Genomic DNA, 16,706 nt, shown 5'->3' with positions numbered 1-16,706 from the left:
GGAGGAGGACCATTTCCAGTCCAGTACATATCCCTAGACGATTTGCAAATCTCAACTTTTTGAACAAAATATTTTGAAAAAATAAAGTAAGAAAAAAAGGAGAAGAACATTGTTTTGCAACCACAACTCAGCAAGCCAGCTCCTGCTGCTGCTGCTGCAATCCCACACACAACAAAGAAAGATTACTGGGTTTTAATTCACGATTAATCACAAGACAAAGTCCCAAAAACAAGGACGCTCAACACTAATTCACACAAAGATAAAGACAACCCAATCCTGATGATGCCATATCCAGAGAATATATATATACATTGTTTTTTAAAGCAAAATAAATTTCCCATTTTTTCAAAAGCACTTCCCTTTTGCTATTTGAAGCTGATCTAATCTATCTTATCAGCAAATGTTTATGCAGCAAAACAGCTCAATTCCACAATGCTTTCAAAAAAAGCCAAGAAAAACATTTCGCACAAAATGCAACCAGTAATGTAAAAAAGCAGACTTAGACAAAGATGAAGCATTCCAACTCAAGGGACTCATTCCCCTGCTTCTGGGGCTGCGAAACGCCTTCGTTTGATGGGTCCGCCTCCTTTTTAATTTGTTTACCCTCACTCTCCACTGCTCCCTGCTGCGATGAAATGCCACCGGCAGCCGCTCGTCCAGTCACCTTCGCCGGGCTCCTTCCTACAGCTGCCCGACCAGCACCACCGGCCGGCCGAGTAGCTGGTGACCTCGACCGGGACGACACCGCATCACGCCTGACTCCGGTGGGCCCCGAGCCACGCTGCATGGTCCTCAGCTGACCCGATTCTCGCCCTCGAGACGACCTCGTTTCAGTCCGATTCCTCTTCCCCATTGGAGGTTCCGGCGCCCTCGCAGGAAGATTGACTCCTTTTTCTCTCCGGCCGGCGAGTTCGCCGGAGTAAGGACGCTTGCAGCGTGCCGTCGTTGAAGAAGGCCCACTCGCCCTGTCTCTGTGACCCACGTCTCTCTTCCGCTTGCTCGTAGCTTCGTCTTCTCTGGCGTCTGTAATGGTGGTTGTGGTGGTGGTTGTTGACAATGAGAAGTTCTCGCTAACCCCACAAAGGTCTGAAGCCTGAGAAGGCTCCTCGGAGAGCTCCTTGGGCTGCTCTACTTGGAGTTTCGGAGAAACATGGGTGAGCTCTGCCTGGAGATTCGGAGGAAAATGGGTGAGCTCTGCCTGGGGATTCGGAGGAAAATGGATGGGTTCTGCTTGGGGTTGCGGAGGAAAATCGGGAAGCTCTCCTTGGAATTTCGGAGGCAGATGGGTGTTTTGGTCTTGGGATATTTTGGGGATTTGGGGTTTGGAGATGGGGGTTTCGGAGAGAACCTCTTTCACTGACTCTTCTTCAACAACCGGTGGAGGAGGTGGAGGCGGCGGCGGTGTCGAGGCTCTTAGCTGGGTTTTCGGGATAGGGGTCGGGTCGGGTTCCGCCACCGAAGATCTAGCGTGGAAGTGGCGGTTGTTGGGGCCATTTGGGTGGTGGTGAGGGTCTTGGTTTGGGGTCTTAGTGGTGCCGAGACAACAACCCATTTATGATTTTTTATGGTTTGTGAAAGCAGGGATTATTTTCAGAGCGCTTTAGTGGTTGGTAGTGGCTAGTAAGTGAGGGAGGGTTGGGTGGGAAAGAGAGATTTAAAATTTAACGGTCATAAATGGGAGGGGAGAGAAAGAGTGACTGGCGCAGAGACAGAGGTTTTAACCTTTAGGCTAAAAGACTATCTTCAAACAGCCAAGAGCTTAGGGCAGAGATATTGATGATGGATTGATTGGTTTGGGCATTCTAATGAGGATGAGGCCCTCTTCACTCTCTTCACTCTTCACACTTCAGTTGCAAAGCTTTATGCAGCAAAAGCCTCATTACATTGCAGGTAATGCTGACGTGACATATATATATAATATATTTGTGTACTGTATATTCACCTCTCTCTCACCACAGCACGCTCAATGAATGATTATGGTTTCTCAGAGACCTGAAAAGGGAACCCCAAACGGAGCAACAAAAACTTTTTAGGAGAAGGAAGGAATAGATAGATAGAAAACATAAAGGTTTCGTACGGGCAAAAATTTAGAAAAACAATGCCAAAAGCAAAAGACGCTCATGCGCCACCAACATATCAAATATGGTCCCCAGATGCTAGAGTCGCTGATCTTCAATATAAAACGAAAGGATAACAAATGGGCGTGAAGAAGACTCTAGTAGGTCCAGTACTAAGTCCTACTACTAACTAGTAGGTAGGTGGTTCAGGCCTGACCGAGGGAGGAGGACCCACAACCAGTCTGGCAGACCTTCCTAGGATCATTGCAAGCTACAACATAAAAAAAGAGAGATGGTTTTCAAGTGAACTTTTGCAACAAGACGAATGATTTTGGCATATGCCGTAAAGCCATTGCCATCAAGTAGACCCAAACATGTGGGACTTATAAGCAAACATATATTATTAACTACACTGCCTGTAAAAGGATTGTATTGCAAGGCAGCTTCTTGCCATCCACGTCAGTCGCTTCGTATGTGTTTAGTGCCGAACGAGAATCCAAAATCGAAAAAAGGAGCAGCATGTATAATGGATGTGACATTGAAGAATAATCAATTATTCTTTCTATTAATAAGCTGATTAACAGCAACAATCACAATGATATAAGACCTCAATAGAGCAGCAGAGCAGAGTGGTGTCCGATAATTACAATGAATTGAGCATACAACTGGAAGAGATCATAACAAGACCATGTATGCTTGGGCCCTCTATAATCTCACTTGTAAAATACACAGAGTAAGCCGATGGAAAAGAATACAGACCGCTTTGGTCGAAAGACGACAAGGTAGGAAACAAACCCACTTATCAAGAGGCAGAAAGATGCGAAGAAGTGGCCCGATCTGATTCTATCATAGATTTGATGTAGAATTCACCGGCTTTGTATGACGACCTGACCATGGGACCAGAAGCCACATATCGAAATCCCTGTTACATTCAAAATAAACCGTTGATTGAACTGGTATAGATACAGACGATCATGTGATCATATGCCTGCTACATAGAATGAGATGGTATTGTATGAACTCATATATTCACAACACTCGGTTGTGTAGTTGTCAAAATATTCATAACATGATGTTACCACGTCCAGAGAAAACCAGGCTCGATACAGCTGTACCTTGCCTGATCCCTGATCTGGTTTCCAGGTATAGGACCTGGGAGCAACCAAAGCTGCCTAACGTGCTTGTAAACAAATTTATATGTGAGGTGGGCCAGAAGATCATTTGTTTATAAGTTGTGCTCAATACCAGTGCTCAAACATTTTTTTTCTTCTTCCAAACTACAAGAGAAAATGAGAAAACCTGTTTTGCAAAGAAACATCAAATAGCATAGCCAGCTTAGTTAAAATGATAAAAGCATACCATTTCCATGCCAAGAGCTCGATACTTCTCAAAAGCTTCAGGAGTAATGTATTCAGATACAGGCATATGGCGCTTCGAAGGACGCATGTATTGACCAAATGTCATCACATCAACACCTGCTGCTCTCACCTTCTCCATTGTCCTCACAACTTGATCAGGTGTTTCCCCACAACCTAACATTACTGAAGTCTTTGTAAGTGTTCCAGCAGGAGCGTAGTCTTTGGCCATCATTAGAACATCTAAAGATTGTTTAAAATTGGCACGATGATCCCGCACTGCCCTCTGAAGCTCTTCAACTGTCTCAATATTGTGAGCAAGAACATCTAATCCTGATGTTGCAACTTTCTCTACGCAGCTGGAGTCTCCCCGAAAATCAGGAACTACAAGACAACATGGCAAATCAACATCGCATATGGAAAACAAACAACACCGGAAAAGTGTAGACATAAAAGAACTGCAATCACATAATTTCCAGGTTTAACATCCGTTAGCTATAATCTCTTAACCATTCATTTATGCATACAAAACGCAATCTTTAGTCCACTCAACATAATGTTCTGAATTCTATACTGAGTTGATTTTTATCATCCTAATTTAAACACTATTATTAACACAAATTCATAATCCAGAAAAAATAAAATAAAAGATAAAAATCATACCCAAAGCCTCAATTAGCATACTGGGTTTCAGCGTCTTCAATTTTTGCACAGTCTCCGCAAAATGCCCACTCCCTTGATCAGGCAAATCGTCCCGGTCCACGCTAGTAATCACCACGTAATCCAAACCCCATGACGCGATTGCCTCCGCCACATTCGACGGTTCATTGGGGTCAGGCGGAGGTGGAGTCTTCGAAGTCTTCACATTACAAAATCTACAAATTTTAACACACAACCAAAAACTCCCATCAAAACAAAAATAAAAAAAGCACAGCGACTAGCTCTCAAGCGCATTTCATCGAACAACTTGCCTGCAACCGCGGGTGCACGTGTCACCGAGGATCATGATCGTAGCGGTGGCGGTGCCGGTCTCGCCGCCGGACCAGCACTCACCGAGGTTGGGACACTTGGCCTCCTCGCACACCGTGTGGAGCTTCAATTCCCTGAGCTTCTTCTTGATCTGAGTGTACTTTTGGCCGCCGGGAATTGACTCCTTCATCCATTTTGGCTTGGGGAGAGGGTTCTTCTTGGTTCCAACTTCGACGGAGTATGGGCCTTCGCCTTCCACGAAGTCCGTCAGAACTGGAGACTCGGCGGCGAGGCGGGCCCGCAGGCCCGCCAGAGTCTGTGGGAATTGAGAGGGGGTTGTGGTGGTCGAGGGTGGGGTTTGGGTGGACGACGAGAAGGACCGCGTGGTCGATTTTAGCGTTCGAGTAACTAGGGTTGTGAACCGGGTCTGCATCTCTCGTCCGATGTGGGTTTTGCGATAATGTGATGAGCGATACGGAGAGATTCAGATGGTTCGAGGATGAGGAAGAAGGTGAAGAGATTTGGTGGTTGGTTTGGTTGGCGCAGACAATTTTGGATCTGAAAACAATGGCCCATGTGTAACTCTATTGGGGCCTGATATTTTAGAGTAAATTGGGTTGGTTTGGGCCAATGGGGAGCCCAAAATATCAGAAACCCAGTGAGGCTATAAGGAGGGACTAGCCTATGTTGAGCGCCTATCGAGGACCTGGGCTATAACGAGGGGTCAACAATAGCTGTTCAATCAATGAACTCCTCAACATTAGACGGCTAGATTGAACCTTCAACATAGCAAATGGCCTCTAATTCAGTGGAAATTTACAGACCATAAGTCTTATATTCAAATTCCCACGGCATAATAGTTGTGTGGGTGTGTAAGAAAACTCACTCTTTTATAATTTAGATTATCGCTTATATTAGAAAGAAAAAATAAATAAAAGCTCTTTCATAAACCTTGATGTGCTAAAAAATAACACATATTTTTAATTACTTGAAATTGGGTAAATCAAGAATTCGAGACAAATATTTTTATTTTTAGAAGTAGTAAATTTGCATTAAAATTATGAAAAGGTTACATACTCGAGCGAACAAACGTGGCCTCATTAAAATCTTGTCAAGGAAAACTCAGTGAGACAAAATTTGGGACAAAGGAAAAAGAGTGTCACATGTTCCATAAAGATTACAAACAAAAATTCATGACAACTCCATAATATCATAATCAGCTTGAAAAAACACATTGAGCCATAAAGGATCCTTTTCAAACTAAATATCTATAGACACACTACCTAAATCAAACTTAGCAAGTCTATCGGCCACAATGTGTGCAATGTAACCTACACTATAACACAAATAAGTGATGAATTTACACTCTAGGATATATGTTAGCATCACATGCTGGTGAATAGGCCTTCAACATCTCAAGCCACAATGTGTGCAATGTAACCTACACTATAATGAAAGACATTAATAAAAACCTCGTGGACGTAACCCGATTCACATTTCAATGAAGTTGGGTAAACCACATTAGCCTCCTGGTCTTCTGTGCATGTGTGGTTGTATTGTTTATCTCTTGTTTGTATTTTTTTTAAGACATCAAAAATATAGTTTCAAAAAAATAAATGAACATGTTATAATAACAGTAGATTAGTAACATCACGGTGGCGATGTTACTTGGTATGTTAGAGCTTAGGCCCTACGCGTTGATTAAAAAAATGAGAGCTTTGAAAACACAAAGTGTGCAAAAATATATTAAATTCGAGCGTGTTGATTTCCGATTGGGTGTTAATTGACTTTTCCTTTTTAAAAATGACTCTTTTTGCAGCCAATAAGCTTGGGCATCATCCTTAAGTCGTCAACAAATAGCATCTATTCAAAGGTGCTGGGGCACCACCAAAGGTCCTACAAAGAAATAATAGACACAAGTACAGAAGAAAGAAACAGCTATCTGTATATATCCTTAGGGATATATGTCCTGTTAGATGTACATGACATGTATGCATTGATCAGACAGACCTGGAGAGAATTTGGACCAGTGCTTAGCTTATCATCCACTAAATTTTATATATCCTTATGAGTGTGAGTGTGAGTGTGACTTAACCAATTTTTATTAATGCCTAAGTTCAGTTACGAGGTTGCTTTCTATGTCTTTCTCCTCCAAACTCCAAGTACCAGATCTGCCCATTCATTAATATTATCTAATTTCCTCCTAATTTATATCTCCACCCTTGTTCTTTATTTTTTTAAAATTTTTTAATTTTTTTTCCTTCTCTTCATTTTGCCAGTCACGTGGATTAGGTTTAAATTAAGTTTAAAACTAATGACTGGCAATCCATGTGACAATACAATTGGGGATATTCCTTCACACTCATCTCATACAATGGTTTGATTCTTGCATCTTTCATTTTGTTTAATTAATGAGAAATAGATAATTCAAACTTCATACATCGTTCAACATTAGAAAGATAAGTAAACTAGATTAAGAGTTAGTTAATATTTCATTTCTCTTTTAAATCGAAGATTAACACGGCTTGTAAAGAGTTTTGTAACTCAAGTGATTAAAAACATTTAACCTTACACCCAAAGTCTAGTGATATTAAAGAAAACAAATTTTGCTTTTTTCCTCCTCTTTTTGAGACTTCGGGTCCTCTATGTCTATACGTATTTTTCTCACACAAAGTAATATTGAGAGAAAAAAAAAAATCAAACACAATATACATCATGTCTGGAGTTAAATACTCTTAACCATTTAAATTACAATATCCCACATAATATAATCAGCAGCTAAATAAGATTATCTCTTCATAATTTTTAACTATAAATTGGTTTAAGGAGGACCAAAAGCAAGTAGCACACTGTTTTCAGCTGAGGTGGTGTCGCCATGGCATTGCTTTGTGGTTTTATGCAAAACTCAATTTTGTTTCGGAGACAAAAGAGACACTATAATATAATACGATGATGTGAAGTAAACGACGCAAGAAGTTGTAGTTTTTGGTCATTTTAGTCGGTGGCTCAACTGGCCATTATCAGAGAGATTCCGCCGCGACGAATGACAGCTAAAGACCGCCTACCTTTTTCGAGATCCGAATTTTTCCATTTTCTTATGACTTGTGACTTTTTTTTTTCTTTTCGTCCGTTGGAAACCGATATAGATAAGAGAAAAATTTTGCTTTTCTTAAAAGTCGCTTTTCCTCACCCTTAATTTTATTCCCCACACTCCACGCTATGACAAAAATTAACCTCCAACCCAAGTAACGCTCCTCATCCAAACAGGCTTTTAAACTCGTCCAATATATATATTTTAAATTTGGGAAAAAGTCCAAAATTGTGACCGTTTTCATGTAACATTTTATTTTCGTGACTATAAATATTGAAAAATAAGGGGAAAAAAAACCAAAAAAGATAAAATTATGTCCTCATAAATTGTGTGGGCTTTTAATTGGCTGGATACAAAGCCCGTAACAATCATTCGACGCGACGGAACACGTGAAGCCTATGGAAAATCTGGAGGCTATTAATGACGTGTACTGTTTTTAGTGTAAAAAAATTTTAATTTTCGCTTCCCTTAAATCAATTCGTCACGCTCACGCGGTATGCGTGGCAGAGCTACCCGTAACCCATGCAAATACTTATCACTAATTTATTCGAATTTTTTTATTAAAAAAAACAGAAAAGGGAGAAAAATATAGAACTAACATGCCAATGTTTTTCGTAGTTCATTGATTCCAAACTTCTAATAAATTATTTTCCGTAAACATTAAATTTTCCTATGTTACTAAAGAAAAGATTTCTCCAACTATGTATGTCTGATTCTTCTTTCATAGATTATATTTTTTAGTGTGTTTATTGTTTGTTATTTATGTGTGCATTTCAAATTAGTTATTTTGTTGCCTAAATGATGTGTGACTTACTTTGCTGGCTAGGTTTTATCTCAACTTCCTTATGTTCTTTTTCTCTCATTTACACATTTTAATTTATCCAAACAAAGCAACTTTAATGGTATATTTTGTGCTAACATAATGAGCCCACATTTTACAAAAATAATGTAAAACTTGTACGTTTTTGTGTATTTCGCGTAACTTTAGTAAGGATTATATGCGCTCACAAACTTAAAATTTGTTTTTATATAAACAGACTGATTAACCTTTTTTTTCGATTGAATGAAGGATTAGTATCCAAACAAAAACAAATTAGCTAACTGAACTGAGACCATATTTATTATCATGGAGAGAACATAAAATGGCTATTAGGAGGGCTCGTTAGGTAACTGATTAATCTGGATTACATATTTTATCCATTAAATATGAGTCAGAAAAAGTAAAAGCAAAGTCAATGATTTTTATATATATAATTGTGGTGATATTACAAGATAAAATTATAAATCTCCGAAAAAGGAAATAAAACCGACGCGCGCGCCATAACGAGCGTGGGCTTTATGCGCCCAACCTTTCATACAAAGAGATATGTATGACTTACGCGCACACACATACACTGTTCCTGAGCGAAGTTTAGAGAGAGAAAGAGAGATAGTGGTGGGAGAGACAAAGAAAGAAAGCAAGAAAAGCAAAGAAAGAGAGAGAAGAGTTTCAGAGCTTCAGAGCACCTCCTCCTTCTTTTCTCCTTCCTCACTGTACCTTTCTACATTTTCCTCTGCCTTTTTCCAACTTTTTCTTTTCTTCCAAGGCTAAAAAGGATTAATATTGGTAATTGTTAATTCGAATTATGATGTAATAATTATGTTTAAGTGCCTCACTTACATTGCTTAATTCATTTGAATCTTAGCTCTTAAGTTCTTTTTTTTTTTTTTCCTGTTAAATTCTACATTTAAACAATTCACTACTTCATCCAAAAAGCTCTCTGCATTTTTCCTCACTGCTGCTTCTTGCTTCATTTACTTCAATTTCCTTCAGCATTTGCTTAATTCTTTTCTCTCTCCACTTTCTGTAAGTTCAGGCCATTGTGTTTACACGAATCATTTACCTGTGTATATGTGTGTGTGTGAAATTATGATGTTGTTTATCTGTGAGTTTTGGCAAGTGGGTTTGCTAACTTTTTTGTGGCCAGTTAGGATCACGAGGGCTGCTTTCTGTTTGGATATTAATATTTTATTTTAATTATGTGATTTTTGTTTTTGGTTTATTTTTCAGATTGGAGGATGATTTGTGAGTGATTGCTTATGAAAAAGGGAATTGAGAAGTAAACTTCAGCTTGGGATCAATGGGTAGGAAGAGATCTGTGTTAGAGTACAAGAACTTGAAGATCCATGGACAGGTTTCATTGGGGTTGATATTGATCTGCTTGGCTCAAGTTTCTCTTGGAGCCACTAGTCCTACTGATGGTAAGCCTCTTCCCATTTTCATTTAATGGCCATTCTTCAGCATTAAAATTCTTATGTGGGAAAATGAGTGGGGTTCTCTAGTTCTAAATCTTGGTATTATTGTTATGACTGGATTTCTCAGATAATCAAAACTCATTATTCCGTTGTTTCTGCGTATAACTTTGTGTATGTCTTTTTTTTTCCTTACTTATTTCAAAGAAAAGAAAATCTTTTGATAATGTGCTTCGGCGGCGGCGTCGTCGTCGTTTTCAGCAATTGAATGCTTTATTCTAGTGTAATTGTGTGTGGAAACATGTTTCCTTGACTAGTTCTAAATTTTTATAGTTAATTGGAGCTACAAACACTTATTATCTGCGCTTACTTCTGGTTTGGTCAGTTGCTGCAATTAACAACTTACATGCTGCACTTGGCACGCCTGTTCTTCCTGGGTGGACTTCAGCTGGAGGAGACCCATGTGGTGAAACATGGCAAGGCGTTCAGTGTAACGATTCTGTAATATTGGGAATGTATGTTAGTCTCTTTCTTCGACTTCTTTTGTTGACAGGTCGTTCTCAACATGTTAATTTTCAGCTGTCTCATGATTATAATGATTTTATAGAGTTCTTAATGGCGCTAATTTGGGAGGACAACTGGGTGAAAACTTAGGAATGTTTGCTTCAATACAGGCAATGTAAGTTGTACTCTCTCTCTGGTGGAACTTTATGTGTGTGTGTGTGTGTGTGTAATGTTGTTTTATTATATCTTTTGCTCCAAGTTATATCTTGATTCAGTGTCATTAAAATCCTTTAGTCTTCATTTTAAGAGATAACAGGCAAATTAGGAAGATATTCATGAAGGGGTGGTTGTGAGTGGATTTAGGTTTGGTTAGTATGCATGTAGGGGCTTTTTGCGCATGCAAAATGGGTTTTACTTTAATCTTTGTGCTTGTAAGTTTTGTTTTTGTTTTATTCTTAAGTTGTTATCTTTGGATGATAGTTTGGGGGCCATGGACATTATACACTAGCTTTTATCCAGAATGCTCATTAGGATGATAGTTTTGCATTTGCCAAGGTGACTTGTTTAGTCTGTGTGCGCTCGAGGGTAGAATGCAAAATGTTGGGGAAAGATCTAGGACTAGCTTTCCTCATATTATGATATCTTGCATTTCTTCATATATAAGTTTTTTCTTTTTGAAATTTTGATACGTTTGTGGATTATTGACATTGGTGTTTGTGTACAGAGATCTAAGCAACAACCATATTGGGGGAAGCATTCCATCCAATTTACCTGTTAGCTTGAGAAACTTGTATGTTCAACCCTCTTATGAAATTATAATTTTATACTGCATGTATCAAATATTAGCCTGAGACTGCTGATTATTTCCTATCTATTATGCTCACGTAAGCAAAACATATGATAGTCTATACCTTTGGCAGTTTTCTTTCAGCTAACCAATTCACTGGAAGCATCCCAGATTCTCTAGCTTCGTTGGCTGAACTCACAGACATGTAAGTCATTTTCTTGCTTTTTGTACAGCAGCTCTCAGTTTTTTATAGGATTGTTTCTAAGATAAGCTATTTTGCCAATCAGGTCTCTTAACAATAATAGTCTATACCTTTGGCAGTTTTCTTTCAGCTAACCAATTCACTGGAAGCATCCCAGATTCTCTAGCTTCGTTGGCTGAACTCACAGACATGTAAGTCATTTTCTTGCTTTTTGTACAGCAGCTCTCAGTTTTTTATAGGATTGTTTCTAAGATAAGCTATTTTGCCAATCAGGTCTCTTAACAATAATCTTTTAACTGGAGAAATACCAGATTCCTTTCAGAGCATCACAGGGTTGATCAATTTGTAGGTTCTTATTCTGAACTTTTCAGGCTTATACTTCCCAGTTTTACTTTTGTACGCTTTTCAGGCTTATACACACATTTAACCTTTGCAGAGATTTGTCCAGTAACAATTTGAGCGGGCAACTGCCACCCTCCCTAAAAAGCCTAGTATCTCTGACCACTCTGTGAGTATCTTGTCTAAGTAAGCCTTGTTTATTATGCATCTTTTGTGTCGATGAATAGAGCTAACTCCTCTATTGGCAGACATTTGCAGAACAATCAGCTGTCTGGAACCCTAGACGTTTTGCAGGATCTTCCCCTAAGTGACCTGTAATCATCTAAACAATTCATTTTATTTGTCATATACAGAATTCAGAAGTTTCTAGTTCTATCTTGCCTTCTCATTTTCAACATTTCTTTCCCATTATAAATGATTTTTCTTCCTTACTAAACAGGAATATAGAGAATAACCTTTTCGCTGGACCCATACCTGAAAAGTTGCTGAATATCCCAAATTTCAGGTGAGGCTTATGGAGTACAAAAGTTTGAAGAGATTACTTGCAGTTTCACACACATTGTAGACTTATCCTTAAATGAAGCATTAAGTTCTGTTGCAGTATATCATATGCAGAATCTAAGTTGTTGATCTCTGTTATACATTGTTATCAAGGAAAGAGAGCTTGATAATTTGGATGCTATAGTTGTTTTTCCACGTAACTAATTCTTGTATGCTTAATGCAGAAAAGATGGGAATCCATTCAATTCTTCTATTGCTCCAGTCCCTCCACCCACATCTCTGTCGACTCCACCCCCACCTCCACAGTCTTTTTGGGGACCACCTACTGGAAAACCACCTGGCAGAACACCTGGAAGAACACCTGGGAAACAGGCTGATGGACCATCTTCACAAGATACATCAAATTCTGGAAAATCAAAGAAATTTTTAACTACTAAAAGAGTAGTTGGGATATCAATTGGTGGGGTCTTGCTTCTTGTTATTTTGGTACTAGCAATTTTGTTTTTTATGCCAAGACGTGGCAGAAGAGAAGAGGCGGACAGAATTTCCAAGCGGCATCAAATAGGTGCATATATAGGTGACAGGGAGAACCCTCCCAGGGACAATGGCTCCTTGGTTCAACCAACCAATCTAATACAGAAAGGCAAATTCTCTCACTTTTTTATTCAATCTAATTTAAGTATATAGTTCTTTCTTGGATCGTTCATATTTATGCATCTTATTGTAAGCAACTCACTAAAATTATGGTGAACAGTTCCGAAAGAGGCAGTTGTGAGGCCCAAAGAGGATAATGAAACAGAAACCAGAAGAACATGGGCAATTCCAAAGCCAAATGATGAGCAAGATAGAAATGTCCAAAGGACGGGCACAGTAACAAGGCAAGAGTCTGATTTGAGTGCACTTGATATGTATTTGACGCCTCCTCCTCCTCCTCCTCCCCCTCCTCCCCCTCCTCCACCACCACCTGTTGAGAAGGTCATTGTGAAGCCATTTGTGCCAACTGAACTGCCTAAACTGAAGCCTTCCACTAAAAATCCAAACCTTGCAATTTTTGCGAAGTCTTTTACCATTGCTTCCCTTCAGCAATATACAAACAGCTTTTCTCCTGATAATCTTCTAGGAGCAGGCATGCTGGGAAGTGTCTATAGGGCACAGCTTCCTAATGGAAAGGTCTGTTTCTGATTTATGAATTGGTTTTGCTTTATTGCAACTACTTCATGGATGAGTAGTTGACTGAAATTTGTGTTAGGTGCTTGTTATTTTGCACTTTTGTAGTATTGTTTTGCTAGGTCCACCAGCATTGATTGATTGTTTTAAACAGCCTTCTTGTTTATCAATTTATTTATTATCTGCTATTTGTACTTCCAACCATCTGAGTTTTTTTTCTGAACAGTATGATTGATCTAGTATCAAAATAACCACATGGAATTGGTGCATCGAATTCATTCTATGTAGATTCAATCCTTCATGTTCATTCTGTGATAAGTTTCTAGCAAATGAATTGATGTGTAGAGAATTTCCATTTTCAATGAAATCTAGTGTCAAGCTTGATAAATAAGCAAATTCAGGGTGATCAAAAGCAAGCTGTCAAACTTGATAAGCAAACTGGGGAGGACTTCATAATATCTATTGGATTTCACCTTTTAAGCAGATAAGAAGAAACAGATATTTTGCTTTATAAAGACATAAAATTAGATGCAGTCTTATCGACATTTTGCAAAAATATCTTGGCGCGGGAGAAAGAGTTGCACTAAGAGGGTTATTTCATTTTTTTTTTTTTTTTTTTCTGTGTCGTGCTTTTATCTCATGTAATCAAGCAGTTTCTGTTTATATGTACAGAACAGTTCAGAAACTGACATTAATCTTTTGGGATGCATTTGTAGCTACTTGCAGTCAAGAAATTGGACAAGAGAGCTTCCAGTCAGCAGAAGGATGATGAGTTTCTTGAACTGGTAAACAACATTGACAGAATCCGGCATGCTAATGTTGTTGAGCTCATTGGTTACTGTGCAGAGCATGGTCAAAGGCTTCTTATCTACGAGTACTGCAGTAATGGTTCACTGCATGATGCTCTGCACGTAGATGATGAATTTAAGAAGAAACTGCCATGGAATGCTCGTATTAGAATGGCACTTGGAGCTGCAAGAGCCTTAGAGTGAGTACCAATTGCAATGGCAATTTCTGAACCCACTCATGTAGACCTTTTTTTTTCCCTGATCATATGGTGATAGGAGCTACAGTGAGTCTAACTCTGTCTTTGTTTTGTTTGAGTAGGTATTTACATGAGGTCTGTCAGCCACCTATTGTACACAGGAATTTCAAGTCTGCCAACCTTCTCCTTGATGATGACCTTTCCGTGCGCGTTTCTGACTGTGGCTTGGCTCCATTGATATCATCAGGTTCTGTAAGTCAGGTAAGTCATATTTCTACATTTTTTTTTGCAGGTATTTTTTTTCCTACAACAGTGTGGGTCATGAGACCAACATTGACAATTTAAGGTTTTTTTTTTTCTGGAGGACATGTATTGTATTCCTTCAACATGGATTTAAATAGCAAGAGAATTTGGTGCAGTGAATGCTTTCTCCATTGTGATTATATATAGATATGGTCTAGATATATAAATAGCCTTCAGAATGAGCATTGTTTAGGAAAAAGAAAGAGTAAGAATGTAAATGATTTCTTTGCTTTTTAAATGGATGTAATTGTGCATTCTTAAGTGAGCCAATATTGCTTTTCTTTCCCAGATGGTTTTGTAGCTTTAGGTCATTCATGTTGGTTGATTTCGCCTTCTGATCTTGAAGCTTGCTTATGTCCAGACCACTCTTCCGTATTACTTCTTTTTCAAAAGGCATGCAGTGTTTTGATTGTCTGCTTAGGCTTTAGGTCATTCCTATTGGTTGATTTGCAGTGTGGAACAATTGAACGAATGATGACTACTTATGGTCATCACCAGTACTACTTATTACTACTAAATTGCTTCGTACTTTCAGTTGTCAGGACATCTGCTATCGGCTTATGGTTACGGAGCTCCAGAATTCGAGTCAGGAATTTATACTCATCAGAGTGATGTTTACAGCTTTGGGGTGGTAATGCTGGAATTATTAACAGGCCGGAAGTCCCATGACAGGTGAAAGACTAGCAAATTCAAGTTCTTAATTGCATTCTCGCATTATTCCACCAACCCCTGCTTAATTTATTTTTGGATTTGAAAATTTGAGTTTACAGCACAAGGAATCGAGGGGAGCAATTCCTTGTTAGATGGGCCACTACTCAGCTTCATGACATCGATGCATTATCAAGGATGGTCGATCCTTCTCTAAATGGACAATATCCTACGAAGTCTTTATCACACTTTGCAGACATTATATCTCGATGTGTTCAGGTGAGCAATGCCATTTTTGACATCGTAAGTTATACAGTTAAGTTAGACGTAGTTTTATGGAATTTGTGACATAGTATTCTTCAAAAAGGGCACCATTGGGTTGGTAAACTTAGCTTACCTGGTATCTCTGTTCAGTTCAGTAAAGATAGAATGCTTCAAATGCTCAAAAACATAAGTTTGATTTGCCATATTAGTGGGACATGAGCCCCACTATATTTTTAGTTGTTATTCACTGCCTTGACTCCAAAGAGAACTTTAATCCTAAAAATGTGAATTGTATTTTACAGTCGGAGCCAGAGTTCAGGCCACTGATGTCTGAAGTCGTGCAAGACCTATTAGACATGATACGGCGAGAGCCTCACGGCAGTGGATCAAGTGAAGATTGACTTCTTTGTGAAATGAAGACCTAATGACCAGATTATCAATGATGGGGGGTGCGTTGGTTGTGACTACGGCTATAACCCAGAAGATACATCCTTTGTAAACAGGCTGCAGATGATGGCCCCAAACTTACACCACCAACATCTGCGTCGCAACCTTCTTTACTGCGACCAGCTGCACGAAGTTCTGGATGTGAACATTCCAACAGTCCGATTTTGGTATTCAATACTCTGTGGTCATTCTATTGTTTGTCTGTCCTGCAAAGTTGAGCTAACCCAATTGTTTAGCTATTATTATTTGTCAATTGTCACTATAAATTCTTGGTAGTGAAACGTTTTCAGCTTGCTCTGTGATGCCTCACGAACTTGGTTTCTACCGATTCAAAATGTAATCTATTCCATTTTATAACACATACACATCATGAGTTTTGTAAAGGATGGGTTAAATTCGATTTTCTCCGCCATTTCAGGTTGTTAGCGCATTTGCCTGTGTAGTTTTACTATTTTAGCAACATCTTCTGACTGCACCAGCGGTGAAGTCATCTAACATGGCAATGTGGGTCCTACACTCATTCATGCCACGACTGATGTTAGCACTTTTCTTAACTATTGAATTCGGCATTTGGATTTCCATGTATGCGAACTTGAGTGTCATTGAATTTGGCATTCAGATTTCCATGTATGAGAACTTGAGTATTGTCCTAATCAACTGGCTTAATCTAATCTATATGTACGAATGCAAAAGATAATATGACCGTAATTGTGGTTTAATCCAATCCAACTAATGCACAATTAGCTCCTTGAAGATTGGGAGCTCCTTGACTATCATGGTCAATTACTGTCTCGGGGATTAGAAGTTAATTATAACTAGCGGTTAATTGAAGTCACTTTTGATTGGCGTTAAAAC

General features: G+C 39.0%; 3 protein-coding genes across 8 annotated transcripts; 1 reads left to right on the top strand and 2 right to left on the bottom strand.

Moving 5' to 3' along the window:
- Positions 1 to 176: 176 nt before the first annotated feature.
- Positions 177 to 2,359, bottom strand: LOC117620655 (serine/arginine repetitive matrix protein 1-like). The gene has a single exon (XM_034350796.1). It carries the CDS (start codon positions 1,550 to 1,552, stop codon positions 500 to 502), a length of 1,053 nt encoding a protein of 350 aa, XP_034206687.1. The 5' UTR covers positions 1,553 to 2,359; the 3' UTR covers positions 177 to 499.
- Positions 2,360 to 2,595: 236 nt separating this feature from the next.
- LOC117622947 (lipoyl synthase, mitochondrial) lies at positions 2,596 to 4,953 on the bottom strand. The gene is made up of 4 exons (XM_034353765.1): positions 4,384 to 4,953; positions 4,076 to 4,287; positions 3,417 to 3,796; positions 2,596 to 2,979 (listed from the first exon to the last, which is right to left on the bottom strand). The coding sequence occupies exons 1-4, from the start codon at positions 4,812 to 4,814 to the stop codon at positions 2,860 to 2,862; spliced, it is 1,143 nt and encodes a 380-aa protein (XP_034209656.1). The 5' UTR covers positions 4,815 to 4,953; the 3' UTR covers positions 2,596 to 2,859.
- A 3,913-nt stretch (positions 4,954 to 8,866) lies between these two features.
- LOC117621344 (protein STRUBBELIG-RECEPTOR FAMILY 3-like) lies at positions 8,867 to 16,281 on the top strand. 6 transcript variants are annotated; one of them, XM_034351762.1, is made up of 18 exons: positions 8,869 to 9,078; positions 9,523 to 9,713; positions 10,090 to 10,219; positions 10,312 to 10,383; positions 10,933 to 10,998; positions 11,129 to 11,200; positions 11,471 to 11,542; positions 11,634 to 11,705; positions 11,785 to 11,850; positions 11,976 to 12,041; positions 12,262 to 12,680; positions 12,792 to 13,207; positions 13,921 to 14,192; positions 14,312 to 14,481; positions 14,782 to 14,885; positions 15,028 to 15,164; positions 15,263 to 15,419; positions 15,707 to 16,281. In XM_034351762.1, exons 2-18 carry the CDS (start codon positions 9,593 to 9,595, stop codon positions 15,803 to 15,805), a joined length of 2,511 nt encoding a protein of 836 aa, XP_034207653.1. In that variant the 5' UTR covers positions 8,869 to 9,078; positions 9,523 to 9,592; the 3' UTR covers positions 15,806 to 16,281. The 6 variants fall into 6 exon arrangements, 5 of the variants coding, with proteins under 5 accessions (XP_034207653.1, XP_034207657.1, XP_034207655.1 ...); XM_034351764.1 differs by having other exon boundaries at positions 8,873 to 9,005; XM_034351765.1 differs by lacking the exon at positions 8,869 to 9,078 and adding an exon at positions 9,186 to 9,318.
- Positions 16,282 to 16,706: the final 425 nt, after the last annotated feature.

This window comes from Prunus dulcis, chromosome 3 (assembly GCF_902201215.1).
Source record: "Prunus dulcis chromosome 3, ALMONDv2, whole genome shotgun sequence".
Lineage (NCBI taxonomy): Eukaryota > Viridiplantae > Streptophyta > Magnoliopsida > Rosales > Rosaceae > Prunus > Prunus dulcis.
This window is presented reverse-complemented; position numbering and strand designations above follow the sequence as displayed.

Coding starts and splice junctions, on each gene's coding strand:
- LOC117622947 (XM_034353765.1), bottom strand. CDS start 4,814: ATGCAGACCCGGTTCACAACCCTAGTTACTCGAACGCTAAAATCGACC. Junction 3,797..4,075: donor TATGCTAATTGAGGCTTTGG/GTATGATTTTTA, acceptor GTTGTCTTGTAG/TTCCTGATTTTCGGGGAGAC. Junction 2,980..3,416: donor GAGCTCTTGGCATGGAAATG/GTATGCTTTTAT, acceptor TGAATGTAACAG/GGATTTCGATATGTGGCTTC.
- LOC117621344 (XM_034351762.1), top strand. CDS start 9,593: ATGGGTAGGAAGAGATCTGTGTTAGAGTACAAGAACTTGAAGATCCAT. Junction 11,706..11,784: donor CTAGTATCTCTGACCACTCT/GTGAGTATCTTG, acceptor CTCTATTGGCAG/ACATTTGCAGAACAATCAGC. Junction 14,193..14,311: donor GGAGCTGCAAGAGCCTTAGA/GTGAGTACCAAT, acceptor TTGTTTGAGTAG/GTATTTACATGAGGTCTGTC.
- LOC117620655 (XM_034350796.1), bottom strand. CDS start 1,552: ATGGGTTGTTGTCTCGGCACCACTAAGACCCCAAACCAAGACCCTCAC.